Here is a 25,607-nt window from a genome sequence, read left to right as displayed (position 1 = left end):
TTACTGCATTGCCGTTGTGAAATCAGGACTATGGATTTTCATTTCTCCCTGGCAAGAGGCAAACTTACCATGTGGTCCTTGTTCCAAAGGAACAAAAAATTGTAGTGAAAAATGTGATAGTGAAATAGGGATAAAAGAGTCTTGTAGCCCCCAGTTTTTATTCTTTCAAAGTTTTAGAATTTTGTGTTGTCGTTGCTCCTCGGGCAAAAGGGAAAGGAAAGGTTCATACCTGAAAGCACAGTGAAGACAGCAGCAAAGGCATTTAACTTGAGCCCATCTATCACACTGCTTGAATGAAAGAGCTCGAGGCACATAAGGCTGAATCCAACGACTAACAGCATGATGTATAACACCTCGGATACTACTGATAACCACAGGACACCTGCAATGCACAAGAGCAGCAACCAGTCACTTATTTGGTAAATACTTTCAAGAGGTTAAAGTTGGCAAAAAATAATGAGGAAATCAGGAATATCTAGGAATAATTGTGTATTCAGAAAGTTTAAATTTAGCAAACCACCACCCAAACTCTGAAAAATAGAAAAAGCGGTGAATGAAGATGTGAAGAGCAGCAGGGTGGTAAAGATACTGCAGAAAGAACAGGCTGATTCCTAAGATCTCAGCTTGGCTAAAGAATTTTGGCTTCTCTGACCCAGACCATGGGACACAGAATCCATTTTGCCTCTCTGTGTCATGTTTTAGATGAGCAGAATCTAGGACACATGGTGGTGATGGCCCATAATACCTTACAGTATATAGGCTGGTGGGAGATGGACAGGCTTGGATACCTCTTTTTAATAAGGCTGTTCAAAGAAAATGTTTTCAGTCCAGGTTTTAAAATGCTTATCACAGAATAGTGTTGGGCCTGTTATTAGAAACTGGTGTCCTGCAGAATGACTGTTCTGACTTGGGGTGTTTGGATCCACTGCATAGATCTCCGCTGCGGGGACTAATGGGAAAACTGCCAGAATGCCAGTGGGGTGGAGCCAGTTATACATAACATACCCAGCTGAAGAGCTGCAGGTACAAAATTTGGTCTGCCTTCTATTTTCTCAAGCCCTGGGTACAACCCCTCAGGTGAAGGGCAGAGTTGATGTGCCCCATTTGACCCGCACATTCTGCAGGACTTTGGGGTTGTGCGCAGCTAAGTGGGTCTGGCAGCATTTGGTGGTGGCTGACTGAGACCGATTCATCCGCTGTAGGTATTACATTTGGAAATTTCAGCACAAAGCCTCTAGCAGGATCTACTGAGCCTTTTAAAGTCACCGAGCCATGGGGTAAATTTGAGAGGATGGTAACAGATGATAATATTGAGTCCCTGCTAGATTTCCAATCACTGTTTCAGCACGAGAATCTGCTAGAATTCCTCAGTACATTTGCTAACCTGATTGCTAGAGAATTCACCTGGAAACAATGAGCAGTGATGGAAAATTTCAGCCTAAGCATTTGAAACATGGAAAGTTAAGCATCTGAAGACAATGGCTTATATTAGAAAATGTTAGCTGTAACCATAGAGACTGCTACAGGCTTCACTTATATTAATGCATTCTCTCCTCGCTGTAAGAACATACGTGTGATAATGCCTATAATTGAGCTTATCAAGCCAGATATGCAGTCTCACTTTTATCAAATATTTGAGTGTCCTCTTAAGTGACCAGAATGATCCCAGCTCACATTTTGTCTGGGAACTTGACTTTATAATTGCATCTAATTAATATGCGCTATTTGTTGTTCCCACTGTATTTGACCTTTTGAGTTTTTAAACAATACTACAGAGGTAGTAATAAATAAACCTTTTAATTTCTCACAGTGACTGTATGTGTAATATTGCATCTGTCAACAGCAAACAGCTGTTTATCTCACTCCTATTAGTCAACTTGGTATCAGGTCAACTGTCATGCTTTTCCAAACGGAAATATGAGTGAGACACAGCAAGGATGTTGTTCTGTGATACAGCAGGATTAAGAAGGGATTTTGCCTCATTTTCTCACAAACAGAAGTTTCTATGACGCAATGGTTTGAGTTGGAAGAATTAGATTATGTAAACCTGACCTACAAACTGAGGCAGCAGAGAGCCCTAACTAACAAGTACTAATTCATAAATGTCTCAGCCCAAACTTGAATGAGTAACACACAACATATCTGCCCAGATGTTTATTGCCCTGTTTCAACTCTTGAGGATACTCACTGCTGGTATCTACACACAAGGGCAGTGCTGTAGTAGTGACTGCAGTTCAAGGCTGTGGTGTGGCTCTGTCCTCTGCTTCCTTGGGTGAACAACTGGCTGAAGGGTCAGGCTCAAAGAGCTATAGTCAATGGAGTAACGTCAGGCCGGTGGCCAGTCACTAGTGGTGTTCCCCAGAGCTCAATTTTAGGGCCAGTGCTCTTCAATGTTTTTATCAATGACCTGGACACAGGAGTTGAGCGCATGCTAAGAAAGTTTGCTGGTGGTACTAAATTAAGAGGAGACGTTGGGTTCCTCAAGAGTAAAGAGGCCTTAGAGAGAGATCTTGGTAGATTTGAGAGCTGGGAAATCACCAACCATATGAAATTTAAGAAGGATAAATGCTGTATTCCGCACCTGGGACAGTGTGATCCTGGATGTACGTATAGACTGGGGGACAAGAGGCTGGTGTGCAACCCTGCAGAAAGGGATCTGGGAGTTTGGTTGATGGCTTGGGGATTCAGTTGATGTACATCAGCTGTATACAAGTTTTATCTATTGCCCACCTATGAAACAGTGCTTGAAGCTGGATGCTGTAGACACAAGTGTAGTGTGCTTGAGAAATAGCAGGAAGCTGAAGAGATGCACACATGTCTCTACGGGAGGTTCCAGATTAACATGTCCAGAAGGCAAGTGAGGGGATACTGCTGGAGGCAGTCTTGGGCACTTTCAGAGTGACAGGAGGGCTCTGGGAGGTGAGGGTGGAGGGCATGGGATCCCAGTTGGTGTTTTTTATCTTGCTGGTGAAACAGAAAGGCTCAGGAGGAAGGAACACCTGACTGTGTGGCTGGTGTCACAGGGAGTGCTTTGTCTTCTCTAACCACAGGGCTCTCTCTGAGGAACAAGGGCTGCTGAGAGGAATGGGATTCACCTGGTCAAATGGGACAAGAGTGGTTTTGCCAACAGGATAACTTTGCAAGGAGATCTTCAAACCTGATATGCTGGAGAAGGCTTGTCGTAGTTTGAAGAGCTGTAAGGGCATGGGGGACAGTGAGGAAGTGTCAGGGGGCTGGAGCACACAACGTGCAAGGTAAGGCAGAGAGAGCTTCACCTTCTCATCCTGTAGAAGAGAAAGCGAAGGTCTTGCTGTCTACAGCTACCTAGGATAGAGAGGACAGAGCCAGAGTCTTAGAGCTGAACAGGGGTAGGATAAGACAAAATTTGCAACATCAGAAATTCCAGACTGAGCTAAGCAAAAAGGTGGTCAAACACTGGAAGAGGGGCCCAGTGAGGCTGTGGGATCTCTGCCCTTGGAGATATTCAAATCTCCACTGGACGTGGCCCTGAGCAGCTGGATCTAATGGACATGCTTTCAGCAGGGGCTTGAACTAACAGCTCCAGAGACCCCTTCTACACTAAATCATTCTATGATTTTTACACTGCACGGTTGCTAAATCTGATGTGCTGGGGGAGCAGCTGGAGGGAGGAAGTTAGCTGGGGTAGGGATAACTGGAGTAGAAACAGAATTGAACTATGGCTCTGATGAACAGCTCGACGAGACATGAGTTTTGCTGTTCTGTGAAACCTTTTTCCAATGAGACACAAAGACTGGGTGAGTTTCCCATGGAAGGCATAGGCAATTCTTTCTTCTTTTTTGGGCCCTGTTCCTATCTGGAAAGGAACTCTCTCTAACTCTCATGTCTTATTTCATGGTGTACACTGAATACCTGCTCTGTGCCTTTTTTAAAAGCATTTAATGTGGGGGAAGGTAAGTCACACATGCGGTGTTTGCATAGTTCTGAGTATGTCCTGTCCTGTCTGCTTTGATTTTGAATTTCATCTGAAATAATAGCATCCGGAAAATGCAAGCTATATCTGGATTTTGCATCTTCCTGTGGTTGCCAGAAGCAGAACTGTTGATTCAGGTTATTAATTCAGGAGACAGTGTCTTTCTGTTCTGTGCTGATGGTGAAGTGATCCCCCACTGCTCTTCTCTCAACATGAGATTCGTGAGGCAGTCACTTGGCATCACTTACTTCCACTTACAATCTCTTACAGCCTCCTTCCTGCAAAGCAGAGAGCTCCTTCTCTTGAGGAGACCTCAGTCATTCCAGGTGACAGGGAAGATCATCTCCAGAGGATTTTTCTCTTTCCCTGTCTTCTCTGCTGTCACCTTTTCTGTCTGTCTTAGTTCCCACCAGCCTGTGTCCTCTTCTCCAGGGGTTTGTCTGGCCTAACTCAGCTTTTGTGAAAAAAATAAAATAAAATAAAATAAAATAAAATAAAATAAAATAAAATAATAAAATAAAATAAAATAAAATAAAATAAAATAAAATAAAATAAAATAAAATAAAATAAAATAAAATAAAATAAAAAATTTCTCCTTCACAAGAGTCAGCACTTGATTCATTGGGAGACTCCTGCCTGCATGGCCTGTATCTGAGGGTCTGTATTCTTATAATTCACCAGCTTTGTCTCATTGTTTGGTTTTCATCCTGTTTATGCTTTTTTCTTGCCTGTTCATCAAACTGACTGTTACCTGTGCATAGAAGGTGCTGTGAGTTTGTGTACAGAGCTCAGCTGGGATGCGCCCGTTATGCCAAGGACATTCCTTGTTAATGCAGAAAGAATTCAGGTTCTGACCTGCCTCCTCCTCACTATATGCAGCATTTGTCAGATGATGTGTCATCCCTGATCACCTTGTAGGAAATAATGCTGTGATGTTGTGGCAGCAATGTGAGACCTCCTAGGAAAGGAGAGTCTTTTACTTTAAAGCAAAACTAAATCAAAACTGATTTCACTTGCACTCCCGTACACACATTCTCACAAGCGTAAGTATGTGCAAGGAGTCCATCCAGCATGCCAGCACCAAGGCATCCTTGAAATAATATAGAGGATGCCAGCTGTCGAGTCCTTCTCCTGTCTTCCGGGATTTTTGTAGGTTAACAAAAATGTGCTAGGTTTGCATGTTCATTTTTGTCCTGGCTAGGAGCTGACAGTGATCTATCTTGCTGTTCTGTCATGTCTCTGTTACACATCATGATTTTCTTGGTGTCCTGTGTCTCCCAACCTGGTGTCTGAGAAGCTGCAGGTAGATGGGCACTAGGTTCTTGATGACCCACTAGTCTCAGTACCATCAACTCTTGCTGGTCCAACACGCCTTATCCTGCTGGTTTTTATGCTGATGCTTCTACACCAACCAGTCTAGCACATCCTTGACAGTGTTCTTGTCAATGGTAGAGTTACTTTTGCATACTGTGGGCTACTTTCGATCTTGGCTCCTGCCCCACAGATATTATGCTGTATGTTACAGGTGGGATTGTTCTGAAGCTGAACACCACAGACTGTGGAGCTGTTCCTGAAGATAAAGGGGTCACCATCTTTAGGACAACCTCCTTGTGAAGTAAAAGCACTGGAAGTACAGGACCTGGGCTGAGCTGTTCACCTGGAACTTGAGATGGCAAAGCTGGGACTCACTGAAAAATTTCACGTAAGTCAACTTACATCATAGGACCCCTGCCTCAGAAGGAATCATATCACCTTCGTATCATCTGATCTCAAGACAGGTTGCACTCTATATGATCACCAGCTTTGCCTAAAATGTGAAAACATAGCCCTGCTGAAAGCACATTTTTCATCTGTGCTTCTGTCGCTGTCCAGAGATTCTGATTTTGCAAGAAGATCAGTAAACTAGCCAGGATATTACTGAACTTCTTCATGTCTCTGAGCTATAGTTATTTCCTCAACACTGTGTTAAGAGATTGTCTTCTCTGTGGAGTTCATGGTGAAAAGCATCAGTGCCACCTCCTCATGGACTTAGCCACTGAATCAGCATTGTTACGTGCCAAGGTAATTCATTTTCCAGCAACCCCAAGTGAAGTGAACCTACTCTTCATTGTGACTGAAAAGATAACTGTTACCCACATGATCACTGAAATTTTAGGAACTCAAGTACATCATGAACCATCTGACAAGATCAGTCCCTTGCATTTCTGTCAGACAGTGGAGGGCAGCATCAACATTTTGAAAGAAGATTCATAGATACTGAGTGCATTTCTGCAGAGCTGGTGATCACGTTAAGTGCATCTGCCAGAGACAACGTGTTAACAAAAAGATGTTGTAGACAATTCTGAATGAATGAAACAAACTGAATTTTTTTCCGACAGTGAGGTAAAGAAGCTTTACCTCAGCCTGCAATGAGTCTCAGGGCTCAAAAGTTCTTCACAAAACTTGAATTTGTTTCAAGTCAGCCCTGATCACCAGGGAAGACACTGCAAATGAACACGCTATTACCTCTCACCAAGGAGCACTCTGAGTCAGGAATCTCCAATGCTGACTTTCCTTTGAAATAGGAATTCTGAAAAAGTCATAGAAATTCTGCTTAGAAGAACTCGAGGCATCATACCACATTTCAGTGAATTCCTGATCAAGGAATCCAAAGAACAGTGTGATTAATGACTTCCAGGAGTTTTAAGCTGATTTTGACTGTTTGGTATCTAAGTTAAGAAGTACAAATGTGAAACTGGGGTAACTGCTGTTGTCGTCATAGGTTATTCTGTTGGTTTGCATGTGGCCTTTTTCCTTTGGAGTAAGAAAAACTAGGGACCATTCAAATTACATAAATATGAAAATACATATCAAAGCATCAAGTATTCTTTGTTCAAATCCACTGCAATTTCCTGTCACAAAAAAAAAAAAAAAAAGCAACAGTTACCGACTCCAATTTTTCTGTGAGAGCATTCTGGTTAAACTGATCTCAAGAATGTCAAGAGATTACTGACATGCACTTCTGTGCCCTTTCCCCACAACATGCAAAGTTGATTCTTAGTTGTCTTCTGCTGCATTATTAAAGCCATTCTCAGATTCATTAGCCATTTGGACTGAAATACAAGAACCTTGATACCATCTGAATAAGATTATGTGGAGGATGGTAGAGAAGCATTTACTGCTGTTTCTGGAACCACAGAGTTCCATAATCTCAATTACTGTTGTGCTTCTGAGATTAATACAGCCAACAAACCAGTTCTAGAGAGTTGAAATACACATCTATACCTCCTACCACCTACATTCACATGCAGCCATGGAGTTTTATGCTAAATACATATGATTGTAAAGTTGTCGGCAAATCAGAAAAGTTGATTTTTGGTGCCAGCTCAAAATGCCAACATTTTCTGATGCCAGATTGCAAAATCCTATCTCCAGATGAAATAATGCTATTGAAATCCCTCCCTGGCTGCTTCTCCGGGCTGGTCAGGTTATGAAAATGACTGTCAAAGATTCAATATTAGTACACATTCTCAAGGCAACGCTGAAGAGGTGGCCAACAGAGAAATTGCTGTTAGAGTTCAAAGCATTTTTAATCCATAAACATGAGCTGTTTGCTCGTAAAGGATCTCTTCTGGGAAAATCATATTGCTATTCCTGAAGGAGATTGCTGAGTCATGTTAACTATGTTATATGCAGCATAGGCAGGAATTGTGTGCATGAAAATGTTAGTCATGCATTTTGGCTAGTGGCTTGGAAATTATGCCAGCATAAAAAACCCCATAAATGAATGCATTACCTGCCAAGCTATGTGATGCTGCCTGCTGAAAGCCCCGGCGTTCCCTGAGCAATGCCCAAGAAGCAATAGTCCAGAGGCTATGTTGATTTCTGAGGGCCCTTTCAGACAGAAAATTAGCTTCCTAATCGGGGTGAACTCATATTCAGAATGCCTCAGTGAGATTTCATCCTCCATAGAAACACCTATTGCTCAGTCTGCTCCCTGCTGAAGATGATCTGTGGTTGCTGCTTGCCAGCCCTTCTAATAGCAGAACTGCCCTCCTGGCCGATGAGTTCAAGGATCTGACCAAAGCAGCCTCATTTGAACTGCCACACTATGCCATGCTGTCCCTGAGCAAGTAATCAGACTGGAGAACGGTGCAGAGAGCTAAAGAGATCTTGAAGCGGTTTATACTTGCTGGGTTCCTCATAACTCAGTGTTACACATTTGCTCTGATAGTTAGAGTCTATCTGAGCTATGATGAGACATCATCTCAAGTCACTCCTCTGTTAATTCGACTTTGATCTGGCTGAGAAATTCTGATACAAGCAAGTAGAGGCTTTGGGGTTTTTTCTACATCACACTTTGTCATATGACAAAAAACCTCTATATATGCTAGAAACAGTGGAGCTGAGCAATGTGTGCTCCTAAATAACTATTGAGATTATCAGACATGGCTGAGGTGAAATCCAGAGCACCGCACTCGAAGGACAAGCTGGGTGCTGCATTGTTGAGCAGCTGAAGAGACATCAGTGTCCAAGCAACACGGTCCTGGAGATATGCATCCTTCTTACCTCCTCATTGGCATTGTTGCTAGCCCCAGACACTGATGTTGTTACTTGAGGAAGAAAGTGCTCCTGTTAGCCTATGGTTCAAAGTCATTGTCCCCAAGATCCCTGAACTGCTGAACAACACAGGGAAACCACAAGAGGCTGTGACAGTCAACTAGACAGATGTCATCCAATGTGGGAGGAAAAGAACCATGTATGAGGGCAAAACTTGGTTTTGGGTGGTGTGAATTTGCATGGAGGAAGCCATGGTGCAGGTGTTGTTCCTTCTTCGTGCAAATATATTTCATTATTCTTCTTGCTCTCCATGCACGCTGCAGCAGGGAGATGGGGGAGTTGTCACCCTTGCTCATGTTACCAGCAACAAAAAGTTATGCTCACTTGCCTTTGACAGCCTCAGGTCTGTATGTCCTGCTTTATGAGCATAACACTTGCATTGGAGATGGAGAGGAGAGCACTTGTGTACTAGATAGGAATGGTTCCTTCTCCTTGGTTTGTTTTTTGATGATGAAACTCTAAGTCCTCTCTGTAAAGTACTGTGTTAGACCTAAACAGTGTGTGAGGGACCCAGAACATATCTTCCTAGTGACTGAAAGACTGAGAGCAGGCCGTTGTTGTCACCCTCCTGGCAAAGGGAGCAGGGATTGCTATGGAAAGAGTGACCCTAATGGTCCTCTTGCACTTCCCTGTTCCTTATTGAGATCTAGTTCTCAGAAAGATGCTGACCCTCCATAGCCTGTAGCACCCATGATGGTCTGCAACACCAGGGAAAATCTATTATTTCTTTAATACTCAATTCCAGAGCTAGTAGCGTGATGCTGCAAGCATACTGGCAACTGCAAAACATGTAGTAGGTGCTGGTTTTTATGGTGAGTACTCTGTAGACCTAATGGGTGTTTGGTTTTCTTGCACTACAGATTTTTAAGATGTTCTGTTTACCTATGTAGAATGGCATTTTCTTTGCATTTTTGGTCCCGTCTGCTTTGTTCCTCCTGGTCTATATTTGCTGTCCCTATGTTTCTTGTCTCTGGCTGTCATTGCTCCGCTTTTCCAGACTTACCCTCTATGTTGGAACTGACACCTGGATCTCACGTTAATCTCTCCTCTTCAGACTCAGTGCAAGAGAAAAGAGAGGAAAAAATATACAAACGGGTACACACTGAGAAATGTTGTGCATCTTGTGTGGGAAAAGCATTAAAGTAAGCTGAAAAGGGCCGTGTAAATCTCACCATTTCTCTTCCAGTTGCATTCTGATGGTTTTAGTCATTTGCTCATCTCTGCTGCTCCAATACTGGGAATCACAAGCCAGAAATATTGGAGTGATCAATAAAAAATGGTGAAAGGAATAAACACTGAGCATGCTGTTGTGGCTGGCATAGGGACTCAGCTCTGAGCAGTCGGCCCATCTGTTGGTTAATGTAGTCTCATAATATCAGACCATCTGCCTGCTCTTGTGCTGCAGTGTAAAAACCGGGAGAAGTGGACCACAAAGCTATGAGAGATGTTCCTCCAAAACAAAGTAAGCTTCATGATCCTAAAAGCCATCAGAGATACCTAAAACTACCTGCTATCGTAAAAAAACTAAGTCAGTCAAGACAGATAACAGGTCAGAACCCAGACAAGAGATTGCAGTTTGCAAAACATGAGAGACTGTATGATAAATATGATCACCAGAAACTGGGTAGGTGACAGAAGAAATGCCAGCTGCTTTGATTCTGTTTAGCTTTAGTTCTTCATTGGTTTCTTTATTTTGAAAGGTGAGGTGGAGCTCTGAGCTAAATAAAATGATTCTCTTCTACATGATGATGTCCTTTCTATGACTTTTTATGGTTCTGACATTCAGCTTGTTCTGAATTTAATCCTGTGTATGGCCCTGACCAGACTGTGGAATATCTTTGTGCCTATATTCTTTTTTTCCTGGTGTGAAGACAGTAGAGTAATATAACCCATGAAAAGCACTCTAAAGCAGGACTGTCCCGTATGCCTTAATAAATGTATTTGGGCTAAATGGAGCTACAGTGCAGGGTCTGTGGTGTACTTCCATCCTCAGCACTGGGCTGAGACATGAATTAAGTTCAGACCTTGTGGCTAGCGTTCCCCATAGCAGAGAATCAGTGTTCTCCATGCCTGGGGCATCACCAGCGCGAAAAGCAAGACTGTTGCTTCCTTTGAGAAATCAGGAATTTAGCTTGAATTCTGCTATTAAGCATGTTTTCATCTTTGTATATCTAACTAGCTTTTAAAAATAACTTCAATGATTCATAACAGATGTGTAAGAAAACACAGATAAAATGTTAGTAACACATTTTTTTTCCTGCATACTTAATAATAACTCTCCTAATACAAGTGCACAGGTACTTGTCTGTGTGGGTAAGTATTTACCCTATTGCAGATATATTAAGAATAATGTAAAGAGAATACAAAATGTTCAAGAAGACAATGGGGACTGTTTTGGAAAGTGTACAATTCTTGTGGGAGACCCAGTTACATTTCTTTTCTCTGGATGCAGGTCTCTAAGTGGTCCTTTTAGAAAATCTATCCTCTTTTTTTCTTCTTAGGAACAGCTACCCAGTACACAAAAAAGGAGGTTTGTTTTTTGACTTGGCTGTTAGGAGTTTTGTTTGTCTCTTTTCCAGCCTGAAATCTGTTCTGTGTTGTCCTTCTCATACAAAAAATATTCCCTATCTTTGACCATAACTATCAAATGCTCCCTCTCTCTCTTTAAATTTTATCATAACTTTTTTGAGCTGGGGCTGTCAGGGGAGGGATGAGAGGTGCACGCAGCGTGCTGCAAGTGGGTACATCATGAATACATGTGGTGGCATGGTGACTTTTTTGTTTTGTTCTTTATTTCCGACAATGATCCTAATATTTCTTTTCATCTTTTCTTAATCTCTGCAGAGCAGTGAATTAATGTTTTCATAGAAGTGTCTGTCATCGCTCCAAGAACTCTATCCTGAGGGGTAAAAGCTAATTCAGAACCCATCACTATATATGTAAAGGTAGGATTACTCTTCATGTTCACCACTTTGCGTTTATCAACACTGAATATTATCTGCAATTTTCAGTCAGTCAGTGACTGAGAAAGATTTGTGAGTAGTTTAGATGCCTGTAGTATATCTAGTATCTTTAAAGTTTTCACACTCCATTTGTACTTTTAGCTGAACTTTTTCATTTCTTGTAATTGGCTCTTGTTTTTCTTCCATTCCCTTCACAACTTTTTTAACTTTCATTGTTTCTGCAACAATGCTGAATTTGTCTGTTAGTCACAGATAAAAGGTATCTCTTACTAACATTTTGAACCAAGTTCCCCACACCACTCAGGAATAAGTGAAGAGTTACAAGTTTCCCAACTAATTTCTCCATGCTCATGAAGTTTGTTCAAATTTTAGTCTCTACATCATACCGAGCGTGACATTTTCTCAGTCTATGCATGGGGTTTTGAAGTCTGCTCCTGCTGTTTTGTTTTATGTCCTTATATCTTCTCTGATATCAAGTTTAACCCTGCTACTATAAGCTGCCCCAATGGGTGATCACTAATGTAATTCTGTATTTTTTATCTGAGCATGGCATCCATCCACAGAGATTGCGTTGCTCATTAATGACATTACCTTGTTATTCTGATTCAGCTTTAGTACATGACATCTGCTTTGTCTTTCAGTGTAATCAGTATCAAGATATTATTGTCCCACTAATTATCTTTCTCCCATCAAATTTCTGGTACACCTATTATGTCAGTATCCATTAAAATCAGGCATCTAGTTTCTCTTCTCATTAATTGCTATTGTAGTGCTGGCTTAGAAGTATATATATATTTGGCTCAGCTTTCTCTTTTTCTGTGCTGTGCTTAGGTGAGACTTTATTTGTTTATTTGCCGTTTGCCATGTGCTATCTTAGTTTTGCCAACTACTTTATAGACAATACAGAATTTTTATTGCTTCAGCTCTACAGGATGCATCATCATGAGCTGTGTAGAGGACATGCAGAAGGCATCTCCTACCTCTGCCAGTACGGTCTCTAATTTAAAAAGTCCCCTGTAACATTTTGGACTGTTAAATGCTCACTAGCAATGAGCATTTTCCTTCTGCAAGGTTTTGCCTTGCTTCAACCTCCATGGTCTCTAAAAAGTCTTGTTTATTTTATACATGTGAATTTCCCTATAAATAAGTAGAAAGCAATACAATATAGGCAGTTGCTGATGACCTGCTGCTTTGCCATTCATTGTGGGTGTTATTCCATAGATATCACAGCTGAAGCAAGTGGGGTCCTACAGACCACTAGAGTAACTTAGATTAGACTGTACCATACCTGTAAGGAGTTTGTCCTGTGAATCCTGTCCTATGTTGGTGCGGCCATCTCTAAATTTTGAGCCAGCACTGCCCTTTGAGCCTGTTCCTGAAGCAACTTCCCAACAGGACTCCTCAGGCCAGGGCACCTCATTTCAGTATGTGCTGCAGGCACTGCAGGTGTTTGGAAAGTGCCTGAGTCACCGCCCCAGTGAAGACCATCCCGAAAACTCTTGGGGGCACCACATTTCCTGCAAGCCCTTCCTCTTCCCCAGCAAAGTTCTTCCAGCACAAATGCTGCTTCCAACTGATTTCCACTGTATATATCCCAGCCTTCACTTACACAAGAAGTTTGGCTGGTCATGACTCCTCATCCTCCGTCTCTCTGTGTCACTGTGGTTGCCAGCTGACATTTATGCATTTATAGCAGGATGCGGGAGTTTGAATCCCCACACAGTTCTAGGCAGAGGGAGGAGCAGACCTGTATATGTATATAGCTGTGGTGTTATGCTAGTCAGTGAAGTCATTTATCAGATCATTTGATGGGACATATTGCTACTTTTTGCTTTCCATTGTGGTGTCCTGGTTTACAGACATAATATTTTGCCTTGGTTTCTTCCCTTTGAATGTATCCTCCAAGGTCTCTTGGAAGTCCTATCGGGCACAGGTTTGAAGCAATGGGAAAGGGGAGCTAGAAGGTGCACCCAAAAGGTGTGATGAGAGGAGGAAGGCGGTGGAGTGTGTCCCAGCCGGAGTGTGTCCCAGCCAGAGTGTTCTGGATGAGCACTGCATCAGGGAGCCTGGCAGAAAGCTGGTTTAGGAAGGTTTTCAACAGCCCAAAGGGAGAGGAAAGGCTGCATTCAAAAACGGACCAAGTAGCTGAAAACTGAGTGTACTTTGCAGTGCAATGCATAAGTGTCCCTCACTAAACACGTTACCCTTTTCTTTTTTGGACATCAAAATACTCAGCAGGAACAAAACTTGGATTAAGTTTTGTGGAGAAGATCCCAGGAGCAACTGAGAACTGAAAGATCAGGTCCAGCCTACTGTGGCAGTTTCCTTCCAACTCCTTCTGGAAATACTTGCTATCTTAATAGTCACATCTGTAATGAAAACTAGAAAATAGCACACTTCATAGGACCGAACAATATCTGCTCGGTGAGAGCCCATTAAAAGTCCTGGCCAATGTAACCAGCTATTGCCCTATCATCCTTTATCAACAGTGAATGGAAACTGTCATAAGAAATATTTGTGGACACACAAAATGTTTTTTTTTTCTATTTATTATCTACCATCACCAAGCTGATTTCGTTAAGCAGATTTGGCACTAACAACCAGCAATAGCTAATAAATTCAATGTTAGGCTTACAAGGTTCTGACAGATTGTTGGCAGCTGCCTTAAATGCAGGGAAGAGCTCTTCTAGTGTGGGTTGGAAAAGCTTATTTATACCATACTGTGGGTCTGTTTGCCCCAAATTTTGCTGCCTCCTTTTAGTAGATGTCATTGGTGCAATATATGGAAAGGGTGTAATAGCTGATCAGAAATATAGGATCCAGCTACACTAGAGATCAGCCCAAATGGATTAAAGATAGGAACCTGAAGCTTAAGTTATTACTTTTTTGCAGTAAGAATAAGAAACATTTTCATTTATGGATGCAAGATTTGTGGTAAGAACGTAGCTAGGCCTTACCATAGATGGTTTATGTTACTGCGAATGTTTCAGTGACTAGCTTTTTTATGCTAAGAAGGTTTAAAGTATTTTGCAGAGGTTTTATACTGACTTGCTGTTAATTGGTGAGGGATTCTAGAAGAGAATGGCTACACAACTAGACTAAGTTTGTTCTTAGGCTTCCTTTTAGCATGCCTTAAAAATGGAAGATGATGTGTTCAGAGGTCTTTCAACAGCCTGTATTTAGTTTAGAAGTTGGTTAGATAGAGGTCTTCTTTGGATCAAGGAAAACCAAATGAAAAGAAAACTTTAGAAAACCTCAATGCTCATTTGCAGTAACAGAGCATGTTTTAGATAATCAAAACCTTGAACAACCAGCTTTAGTGGTAAGTGGTGCTAGGAATGTGTACAGAAACTGAATAAGCTGAAGTCTCAACGCGCAGATAGGTTTAGTCCAAAAATTCCCAGTTACACAATGGACTGTGAAGGCCACAACATATTTGTATAAGTGAGCTCCACTTTTTATATTCAATGCATGTTATCATATCTCACGGACTTGGAAGAAGAATCAAGAATCTGTCCCAGCACTGGGTGTAACTAAGTAGTTGACAAGCCTATGAGCATTGAAGTCAATACTGAGTGAGGGGATGAAGAAATTAAAGGAGTAGGAAGTTCTTTTTAGCTGGAAAAGAGAAGAAAAGAAGTCAAGAAGTTGAATTCTGCGGTGAAAGTAAGTTCGGCATCGACACACGCTTTTCTCTTCACATTGATGAAAGTACCTCTGGACGGTACAAGACTGATAGTGAAAAATTCAGATTAACTATGTTGCAGTGTCCAACTTGATCTACAGTTGTTTATGAGTCAGGTGGTCAGCACTTTCCATCTCTGACTGAGCATTCCCATCCTTACAACTCCATGGCAAGACTTCAGAAATAGTTATAAGTTTCTTTATACCACTACACCAAAAGAGCCTTCCTTCCTCAAAAAGTAAAATAGTCTAGAATAGTCTAGAAATATACAGTGACATCATGCAGCAACTCTAAAATTCAATTAAAAAAAATTGCTGTCAGCATTTCACACAACCAAAAAATACTTAAAGTAAAGCACTAAATGCTGTTTTGGAAAGTGTGTGGGTGATGCAACCAAGCATAATGCACCATAATGAACTTTCACAGAAAATGGATAAAGCACAAAAACATCCCATTGCCTTTATAACAGGCACAGTGTGCTTGTTTTGAGTCTGTCTCCTGAAGGTGTCATGCAATGCCCACTAGTCCTTGTACTGGGAAAAGCAGAGAACTACTATTCCCCAGGCTGCCTTTTCAGTTCCTCTTATATCTTTATTTGTCCATCATATCTCCTCTCACATGTCTCTCCTTCGGGCTGAAGAGTCTTAGTCTCGTCCTTGTACAGAACCTCCCAGAACTCTGATTATCCTTGCCGCCGTTCTGTGAGCTGGACTAAAAAGGACAAAATACCACACTATATTTTATATGAGTCGAAGCGCTCAGATGTATACAGTCCTCATGCAACAGGATAGTCTCTGCTCTGTTCTCAAGTCCTTTCCTACTGCTTTCTAACAGATAGTTTGCTTTTTGACCACTGCTGAGTATTGAGCTAGTGGTTTCATAAGAACGGTTACACCCCAAGGTCCCATTTGTGTGTGTAAGATTCAGCTCAGAGCCCATTAGCGGCAGTAATCCCAGGCTTGTTCTTCCTTTATGTGCACAATTTATTTAGGTTTATTTACAATGAATTTCACAGAGAGTGTCTCTGTTACTATTTCTCTCGCTGAAATACCCCACCGCTTTATTAATGGTAATTGCCATTCTCTTTCAATTTGTCCAGCTGGTCAGCAATTCAGACAAACTAAGAACAATTGTTCCTTACACGACTTACTGCCTCTCCGTCAGACCTGATGAAGGTACCATGTGCCCCAAAGGTTTTGTGATTGACTCAAGTGATCTAAAAAAAAATATATCGCTTCTTTGTACAACCATGAATTTTCATCTGTCCTTTGGATTCTCCAGAAGCCCATTGTTAGTGTGAAGGACACTGTGAGGCTCGTGCACCTCTTCAGCTGCGGGCAGAGTGTTCTGTCTTGAGGAGGGAGCAGGATGGGCTCAGCTGCCCAGTTTGTTAATTGAACTCTACCCATTTTTCTCCCTATAAATACTATTTTGAAACATGGGTTAAATTACTATTGAGAATTTACAACTCCAGTATCAGGGTAAGGAAAACCTTTGCAGCCTGCCTCTTTCTGTGCACTTGAATATATTTTTTGTTCGAGGGTAAATCAAACAAACAAGCATCTACATGATTCCCTCTCACAAAGAGACATTTGGTACTGTGACTGCAGTTTTCTGACCATAAATGTCTTCATGGCCTGAGGAAACTGTATAACATGTCCTTCCTCAGTATAGGAAGAAGGGAAATGTCTGTATTACAATATAAATCTTTATTTTCTTGAAAAAAATTCAGCCGAATGAAGACAAAATGCATCAGAGAAATGACAGATTTGCATAAACTGAGTAAACAGCTGTCTTAAACCCTGGGCATTTATTTCACCTGCATCTATGTAATCTGGATGACATGTAGGTCCTTGTGTGCCTAGGAAATAATGTTTCCCCTGGCACTGAAGTATGACAAGAAACAATACTGATGCAATTTGTAAAATGGGAAAAAGCCTTGACTGTATTGTCTTACCTTTTTCAGAAGCCGGGGCAAGGTCAATAAAACTTCGACATTTTTCACCTTTAAAAGAAAAGGATTATTTTAGGAGACAGAAGTTGATTGGTTTTCCTCTGCCTCCTCTTTCTGACTGGTGTTTCTGCCATCACTCCCACCTGAGACTCTACAGGATTGCTAAGCTGTCTCACACAGAGAGCAGACATTTACCTGTGCCTCCAACCTGGACCAAAACCACTATGCTCACAAGGCTGGGCTCTCCCTTAGGATTACAATCCCTTGATCAGGAGTATGAAATACAGTTAGTGAAGAAAATTGTTTTCTCTGATGGTTGGGTCCCTGTTGGGTCAGTGATGCTCTTTTCCAAGGCCAGGAACAGTGTTGCACTCCAGATGGAGTAGCATTGGGAGAGCACAGGCCTCTTTCACCAACATTTTTGCCCTTCTTCTTCTTATCATCAGGACAATGCCTGTGCCCCACCAGGGTCTGACTGAACCTCCCAGTGCCAGGAAGCATTGCCATGGGCACAGATGTCTCAGTAGATAGATATGACACATGTGACTAGGACAGACAAAACCTGAAGTACAAAGCATGCTAAGCAATTGCACAGCAATTAAAAAAAATGTTAAAAAAGCAGACAAATGCCTTGCTATGACCAGCACAGCCCTGTGCCACTCCCTCCTTTTTGTGGCTGCTGCATCCATTTATCATTGTAAATTAAATTTTCTCTGTTTAGGACTCCACCTCCATTTTTTCAGGTATTCTTGAGAAACATTGCTTCTGAGCAGGAAATGTTTCTTAAGGGTGGATGTTTTGACCTTTCTTTTTAATTCTTTAGGCAATCAGAGATTATAAAATAATTCCTCTGCTCTAGGTGCATCCATCCACCAAGTGTATGTGTTTCGTTCAATATGCCATGTTCCAAGGTGACCAATAGCTCGCCTGCCTCGAGGAATCAGAGCGCAGGATGCCTGCCAGAGGTAATGGAGAAGACTCCATTTTGCCCTTTAAGACTTTAATTGATGCAAAGACAGCTTCAGGAGGGCTTTTTTTTTATTAGTTTTGCTCAATTGTAATTGCACAGTCAAAAGACTGATTTAGGAAATGTGAGCCATTAAAAAGGAATAAACAGTGAAGTGCTGCAGTGATGTTGAAGTCACTGTGTAATTTTTTCTTAGTTGTAATTAATTATATGTACAAACCAATATAAAATGTTAATCTTTCTGGTGTCGTTGTTGGCAGGACTGAGATAAACATAACCATTCAAATGATAGCTGTGCTGAAATAACCATCTATTATTATAATGCTATTATTACCACATTTATTTATTTTTTGCTGTTTTAAACCTATGCTAAATATGCTAAAAGTGTTGTGTATGTAGTCTGCAGTCTGTTTTTCTATGTGTAAGTTCCTATAAAAGAAAAGGTTCACCTGACATTGAAATAAACATTTTAATATCTCCATGGCATAGGGAAGGACTTCTACTCCGTGAATCCGGGCACTGTCAAGAGGACAGACAAGGAAGTGACACTTGACTTATCAAAGCACCATCTCTGTTTCCAAAGAGGTAGGTAGAGCAGTCCATATCTGAGCAGAAGGAATGTCAGACGAGTAAGTTATTAAGTTTTGGGGCAGGCAGACTGAAAGATACCTAGTGGATCACAGAAATCACAGCATCCCAGAAGCGTTGTGTTGACAGGACCCTGCAGGTCTGTTGTCCAGGCTCCTGTTCAGAGCAGGACTATCACTAATGCCTGATCAGGTCAGCTGTGACTTTGCCCAGCCAAATCTTGAAATACTTCAAGGATGATAGTACCCACTCAGTCACTGAGGATGATGATACCCAGTCAGTCACCCAGTGACTCCAGGGATGGAGCTTCTCCTCCACTCTGGTCCCAGGGCTGCACCACCCTTAGAATCATAGAATCGTTAAGGTTGGAAAAGACCCTTAAGATCATTGAGTCCAACCATTAATTCTCCCTTCTGGAGAAGCGTTTCCTTATGCTTAACCTGAACTTCTCTAGCTGCAATGTCATCTTTGTAGTCATCCTTCCTCTATTTGTAGGGACATGAACAAGCCCATCTCCCTCAACTTCTTTTCACATGTGGTGTACTTTAGGCCCCTCACCAAGAAATCGAGATAAATAGATGGACGATAAAAGATACTTGCTGTAAGTAGGAATCATTTTCATCCAGGCACTCTGAGTTTTAGGGCATGAGGTGTGTCAGGAATGCATTGACATAAAATCAAGGGAATATAGGGAGAGTGACCTGTAGATTTGAACTTGATATAAGCAGATTAAGCAGGATTTTTCATTCTAGCCATATGGATCCATGGTTTCAGTTTGGCTTTTGTGGGCATTTTTTCAGATGTAAGCTATTACTTTTATTGCAGTTTTATCTTAACCTGACTTCAAGCTAACTGGCTAGCACTGAGTCATCTCTCACCTGTGGTTGCAGTGAATTTGAAGCCATATTACCAGAAACTTTTAACAAGTACCTGACTTTCTAGCATGTTATCCCAAGACAGCCAAAGGGGAATGGCATTTGTTACTACAGAAACCATACAGGCTGTTTTGAGAGCTGGAGATACACGGTGCCTTTCAGATACATGGCAAGGTACAAAGCCTTTCTGAAATGCCTGGGTACTGAGGAAGCAAATGGTACCATAGTGTTTAGCTGTAGGTGCCTTGTCTGCAGGACAGGTGTAAAGAGTGGGATCACAGGCTATTTGGAGGAATGTGCATCCTTGCTCTCCTTCAAATCAGCTTGCCCAGAACACCATCTCTCCTGGGTGTGGCTGAGCCCTCCAGTTTAAATAATATGGGCAGAAAATGCTGAGTGGTCCAGAAAAAGGCCTTTTGGAGCCATAGCACAAAGAATAATTGTAAGTTGGAGACAGAGAAAAGACTGGAGGGAGGTCACTTCATTTTCAACAGCTGATATCTGGATTGTGCCTGGCTTACTGCTAAAGGTTGTGGTAGGCACTGCACAAGCAGTTCCTGAGGAAGAACACTTCCCTCCGTTGTCCCTGTTGCTGGAGCACTGGAACCCCCTCCTCCATTTTCAATGGTAACCACTGGTGGTATTTATAGACAACATTCATACTTCAACATGCAGACATGCATCTCACTGAGAACTGAAGATGTCAGCAGTGCTTTCACTGTTCCTCTTAGGATTTATTCTAAGTTATTTTTGGGTATCTTGTATAACTGATCTCTTAAGCCCTCTTAAGTTTAATTTTAGACTTGGCAGAGTTTATCCTGCTGTGCTGCCCTTTTCCAGATGCATCTTCTCCTCATAACCAGGCTCCTGGAGAGTCTTTAGAGAATACAGAAAAGGCTGTTTAGAGATGCAACAATAACAGTGTCTAGGATTCATCCCCCTGATACTCCTGCCTTCACGCAGTTGTGGCATGGATTCTAACAGAGAAGAAAGACAAGGAGTGATCTCTCCTGCACATATCTCGCATAGAAAGAAGAGGTGTGACCTGGCCTGAATGCTCTCTGCTTCCGTGCAGGAGCAGTGGCCATGTACAGTGCATGTGGTGCTCTCTGGAGCTCAGCAGTGTCAGGGAGCTGCTGGAGGCTGAGGAGAGAGGACTGACGGACCACCTAAACATCACTAAGAGCAAAGCACTTGGTACTGGCTTCTTCTATGGCTTCCCAAGGGTGAGGTAGAAACATCATCTGTGCAAGCCCTTGCAAATGCCTTCCCTCATAACCAGGCTGGCTCTGCATGGGCTCAGTTGTGTCTCTGCTGCGCTTCCCAAGAAGGGGGCGTGGGTCATAGGGGCCTGTAGGTCTGGATGCCAGCAACTGGAAAGCCCAAAATTTGTGTGTGTTTTTCTCTAATTATTTCTAATTAATTAATCTAATCCTGCATATGTGCGTGTGTGTGTGTGTGTGTATTTGTAATTCGCTAGGGCACTTGAAACTAAACCAGCCAGAGAGTGGGAGAAGACATATCTGGAAAGACCCAAGGTCTGAGCTGGTGGCTAGCTAAAGGTCTTGAGGTCTTGGTATGGATAATAGACTTAGAGCTCATGATATCTGAGGGATTATTAATGTGATGTGCTTGTGCATCTACAGAGGGAAGGTGTGTGCATGTTTCACGAGTGATCTTCAAACCTGCTCAGCCAGAGAGGAGGAAGAGGAGTGAGCTTGCTGATGGGAGTGATGTTGTTGTTTCTGTGGGTGCTGGTAAAGGCACAGCTCTCTCGGGGTTGGCCTGTGTGGCCAGCCACATTAGTGTCATGCATGCTTGTGTGTGTGTGTGTATGCATGCGCACGTACGTGCACCTGCACCTTGAATATGTGCCTAGCCGGAACTCAGAAGGACACCAGCAGCAAACAAGCAAGGGAGGAGAAATTCCCTGGGTCTTAAAGTCCCCAGGGTTCAGCTTTCCAGGAGCACGCACAACATTTCCTCAGACAGGCTCACTGAGCCTTTACCCATTTCATGGCTCTGCAGCTGTGGAAGATCCCACAGCACTGCAGGTCAAATGTTTTACAGCTCCTCAGTAGTTTCTACTGAAGAAAGCTCAGCCTTGGGCTTCCACATGTTCTTAGGAAACAGTGTACGGGATGATGTGGATTTTGTCAGTGCATCAGTCCTCGGGAATGAGAGAGAAAGTTGTGCCAGCATAAGGAGATGATCTCTCTGTCTTGCTTCCAGCATGAGGCCCATGCTCTTTCTTCTTCTGCTGCTCACAGTGCGGTGGGAAGTCCTGAGCTTTCAGCCCTTCCAAGTCTGTGGCACATACTTGTCATGAAAATTGTCTCATGTCTGCAAAATCAAATCATTTCAGGAAAAAGTAGAAGGTTGTGTGAAAAGCGGGCACTATGCCGGCAGAGCTGCATTCTGGAAAAAGTAAATGAGCTGGTAAAGAGTAAGACTGCTGCAGGGATGGGAAGGAGGCATTGCAGGACACTGCTGACAAGCAGTGGCACATGGTGGAGGGGTCACCCACATGTCCTGTCACCTCAGATAGGCAGACCAGTCCCCCAGACACCTCCCCTGCCCTAGCACATGGAGGCATTGGGGCTGCTCTCTTACCTTCTCCACGGAAGAGTCCTACTTCAGAGTGTCACACACACTTTGGACAGCTGGGAGGCTGTGTTGGAAGCAAATGCTTGCTCCTCTTACCTTCCTCAGGCAGAGTTCAGAGACATCTGTACCTCCCTAGCCTGAACAATAATTTGAAAGCAAAAGCTAAGAAAGACAAGTGGCTTTTCTAAGCCCCCCAAATTTAATCCTGCCAGAAAATTAAGACAAACAGGTCCCATAGAGCCATCAAGTCTGCATGGTACACTGGCTCCAGGGCTCGGGGCTACTTTCCCTGTTATGCTCTGCACACCTTTTTGTGTTCACAGTGCAACTGCTTTGCAACAGATCAGATGTGCCTACCTGCAGCTTCCAAAGTGGATGTAGGCTGACATTCTTCTATGGGTCTATGGAAGACACTGGGAAGAAATTAGAGAGCTATATAGGGCAGCTGGAAAGGCAGGTGTAGGTGCACATAGGTTGGGTCTAAACTATAGCACACAGATGTACTACTAAGCTCCATGTGCACACCGGAATCACTCTAAGCCTTTGGGAGACCCACATGTATTTTACTGCTTCTTCTGCCAGTTGCATAATATGTATGGTTTGTTTGCTCCTGCCTTCAGGACCCCACACTGCACAACAGTGGTTGGATTTGTCCAGAGTATACCTCAGTAAACTGGTGGTTTAGACTGGAAATTGGGAAGAGAGCAGAAAACGCACCAAAAAAGCATAGGCTTTAAGACAATATTCTAAGTATTCATATTCTTATGGAGCAGATAATCTTGAGTGCCATCACACAGCATGCACAGCAACCAGGTGATCAGGCCCATTCAGCATGGGTTTATGAAAGGCAGGTCCTGCTTGACTAACCTGGTCTCCTTCTATGAAAAGATGACCCACTTAGTGGGTGAGGGAAAGGCTGTGGATGTTGCCTACCTGGACTTTAGTAAGGCCTTTGACACTGTTTTCCACAGCATTCTCCTGAAAAAACTGGCTGCTCATGGCTTGGACAGGTGTACTCTTCACTGGGTAAAAAACTGGCTGGATGGCCAGGCCTAAAGAGTGGTGGTGAATGGAGTCAAATCCAGTTGGTGACTGGTCATGAGTGATGTTCCCCAGGGCTCAGTATTGGGGCCAGTCCTGTTCAATATCTTTATCAATGTTCTGGACGAGGGGATCAAGTGCACCCTCAGTAAGTTTGCAGATGACACCAAGTTGGGTGGAAGTGTCCATCTGCTGGAGGGTAGGAAGGCCCTGCAGAGGGACCTGGACAGGCTGGATCGTTGGGCCGGGGCCAACTGTATGAGGTTCAACAAGGCTCAGTGCCGGGTCCTGCACTTGGGTCACAACAACCCCATGCAACGCTACAGGCTGGGGGAGGAGTGGCTGCAGAGCTGCCTGGCGGAAAAGGACCTGGGGGTGCTGGTTGACAGCCGCCTGAACATGAGCCAGTAGTGTGCTCAGGTGGCCAAGAGGGCCAATGGCATCCTGGCTTGTATCAGGAATAGTGTGGCCAGCAGGACCAGGGAGGTGATAGTGCCCCTGTACTTGGCACTGGTGAGGCTGCACCTCGAGTACTGTGTTCAGTTTTGGGCCCCTCACTCCAAGAAGGACATCGAGGTGCTGGAGCGTGTCCAGAGAAGGGCAACAAAGCTGGTGAAGGGTCTGGAGCACAAGTCTTGTGAGGAGCGGCTGAGGGAGCTGGGGTTGTTTAGTCTGGAGAAGAGGAGGCTGAGGGGAGACCTTATTGCTCTCTACAACTACCTGAAAGAAGGTTGTAGCGAGGTGGGGGTCGGTCTCTTCTCCCAAGTAACAAATGATAGGATGAGAGGAAATGGCCTCAAGTTGTGCCAGGGGAGGTTTAGATTGGATATTAGGAAAAATTTCTCCACTGAAAGGGCAGTCAGGCACTGGAACAGGCTGCCCAGGGAAGTGGTCGAGTCCCCATTCCTGGAGGTATTTAAAAGATGGGTGGATGTGGTGCTTGAGGACATGGTTTAGTGGTGGACTTGGCAGTGCTAGGTTAATGGTTGGACTTGATAATCTTTAGGTCTTTTCCAACCTAAATCATTCTATGATTCTATTCTAAGTTTATAACATGGCTGTTGCAATAGCAAGAACCAGAAGCTGATGTCCTGGATCACACTTACTGGTCCTATGTTCCCAAGTTCTTTCCTCTCCGAGCCCGTGATAAATGCCTCATTAATAACCAGGGCAGCAAAATAAAAACAACTCTGAAAAATCCTAGTTTGTATGTCTTCCAACCACACGGTTTCAAAATACTCTAGTGACTTTGACTTAAAGGAAATCCGGTAGTTCCGACTGAAAGAAGGATCTCTGTTACAACTCTGCTTTTCATCTTGCAAAAAAAAGAAAAAGCTGTCTGTATTCACTTAGTCTGCATAAAATTTTATGAGTTCAAAAGTACAGTTCTGATGGAAACTTAAATGATTAAATTTCATTTAAACAGCATTCCCTTTTAGTAACACTCTGGCTCCCAGCCTACGAAAGACAAGGTCCCCTTTTTTCCCAATAGGCCCTAACAAATCTTTATCTCTCCAATTATATCTGGAGCCATGTGATTCTGATGAGATCCCACATCATCTACTGAGAGTAAAATCATTGTATTTGTCTAAAAAAAGATATAACCCTTAAGGGATCCCAGCCTAGTCAAGGCTGAGGACTGCAACACAACTTCAGTGAAATAAAGTACTACATTAGGGAAAATACAGGTTAATGAGCTCACTCAAGCTGAGTTTTATCAGGTTAATTAACAAGTGAAATATTCCACTTTTGATTAAACTGATCCCAGACAAAGTATTTAATTGTAATTTTTCTAATGAAAAATTGAGTATTAATCTGCAAAATCAACATTTTCTGGATGCCCATGTTAATTTTGCTGGATTGATATTTTTTCTGGAAAATAAACAAGTTCACACACAATTACACTAAAATATGTCTTGAACTATGAAAACAATTGCTTTCTCTCACTCTGACAGCTGTCATTCATAGCTGCTGCCCATCAACATTTCTCTTACTTCCAAGTAGCATGAGAATGTGTTCAATTTCTCAACCTCTGCTAAGATGACTCACAATCTTTTTCCCTTTTGGGGTTGTTTTTAAATCTGAATGCTATACTATTGTTCTCTTTCGGCAAACTCAACCTCTTAAAACTTTCTACCTTTTAAAGTGGAAAAGCTTAAAGCGTTCCACTTTTTCATTTCAGGCATGCATTTTTCCTCAATTCACATATTCACAAAGAAATGTAATTTTATCAGAGCGGTATCATTCACACTCCGGAGTTTCCCCTTCGGTTCGTTGGAGCAGTAGATAGCTGTGCAGGGGGCAGAGGATGCGGACAGAGCAGGGAATAACCCAGCGCGTTTGTGCTAACTGGGACTACGTGCCATGGCAACTGCA

At 42.7% G+C, this 25,607-nt stretch overlaps 1 protein-coding gene across 2 annotated transcripts in view; it reads right to left on the bottom strand.

The window, feature by feature from the left end:
• LOC104023436 (interleukin-20 receptor subunit beta) overlaps window positions 1-25,607 on the bottom strand; it is an 89,089-nt gene that overhangs the window by 25,562 nt on the left and 37,920 nt on the right. For both annotated transcript variants that reach the window (XM_087731994.1, XM_087731995.1), the window contains 2 exons: window positions 17,157-17,204; window positions 230-382 (listed from right to left, as the gene is read on the bottom strand). In XM_087731994.1, coding sequence (XP_087588120.1) covers window positions 230-382; window positions 17,157-17,204 — 201 coding nt within the window. The remainder of the gene's footprint in view (window positions 1-229; window positions 383-17,156; window positions 17,205-25,607) is intronic.

The sequence above is a fragment of the Nipponia nippon genome, unplaced genomic scaffold, assembly GCF_047370975.1.
Source record: "Nipponia nippon isolate SJK-2023a ecotype South Korea unplaced genomic scaffold, ASM4737097v1 scaffold_5, whole genome shotgun sequence".
Lineage (NCBI taxonomy): Eukaryota > Metazoa > Chordata > Aves > Pelecaniformes > Threskiornithidae > Nipponia > Nipponia nippon.
Note: the sequence above shows the minus strand (reverse complement) of the source record. Positions and strands in the feature narration are given on the sequence as shown.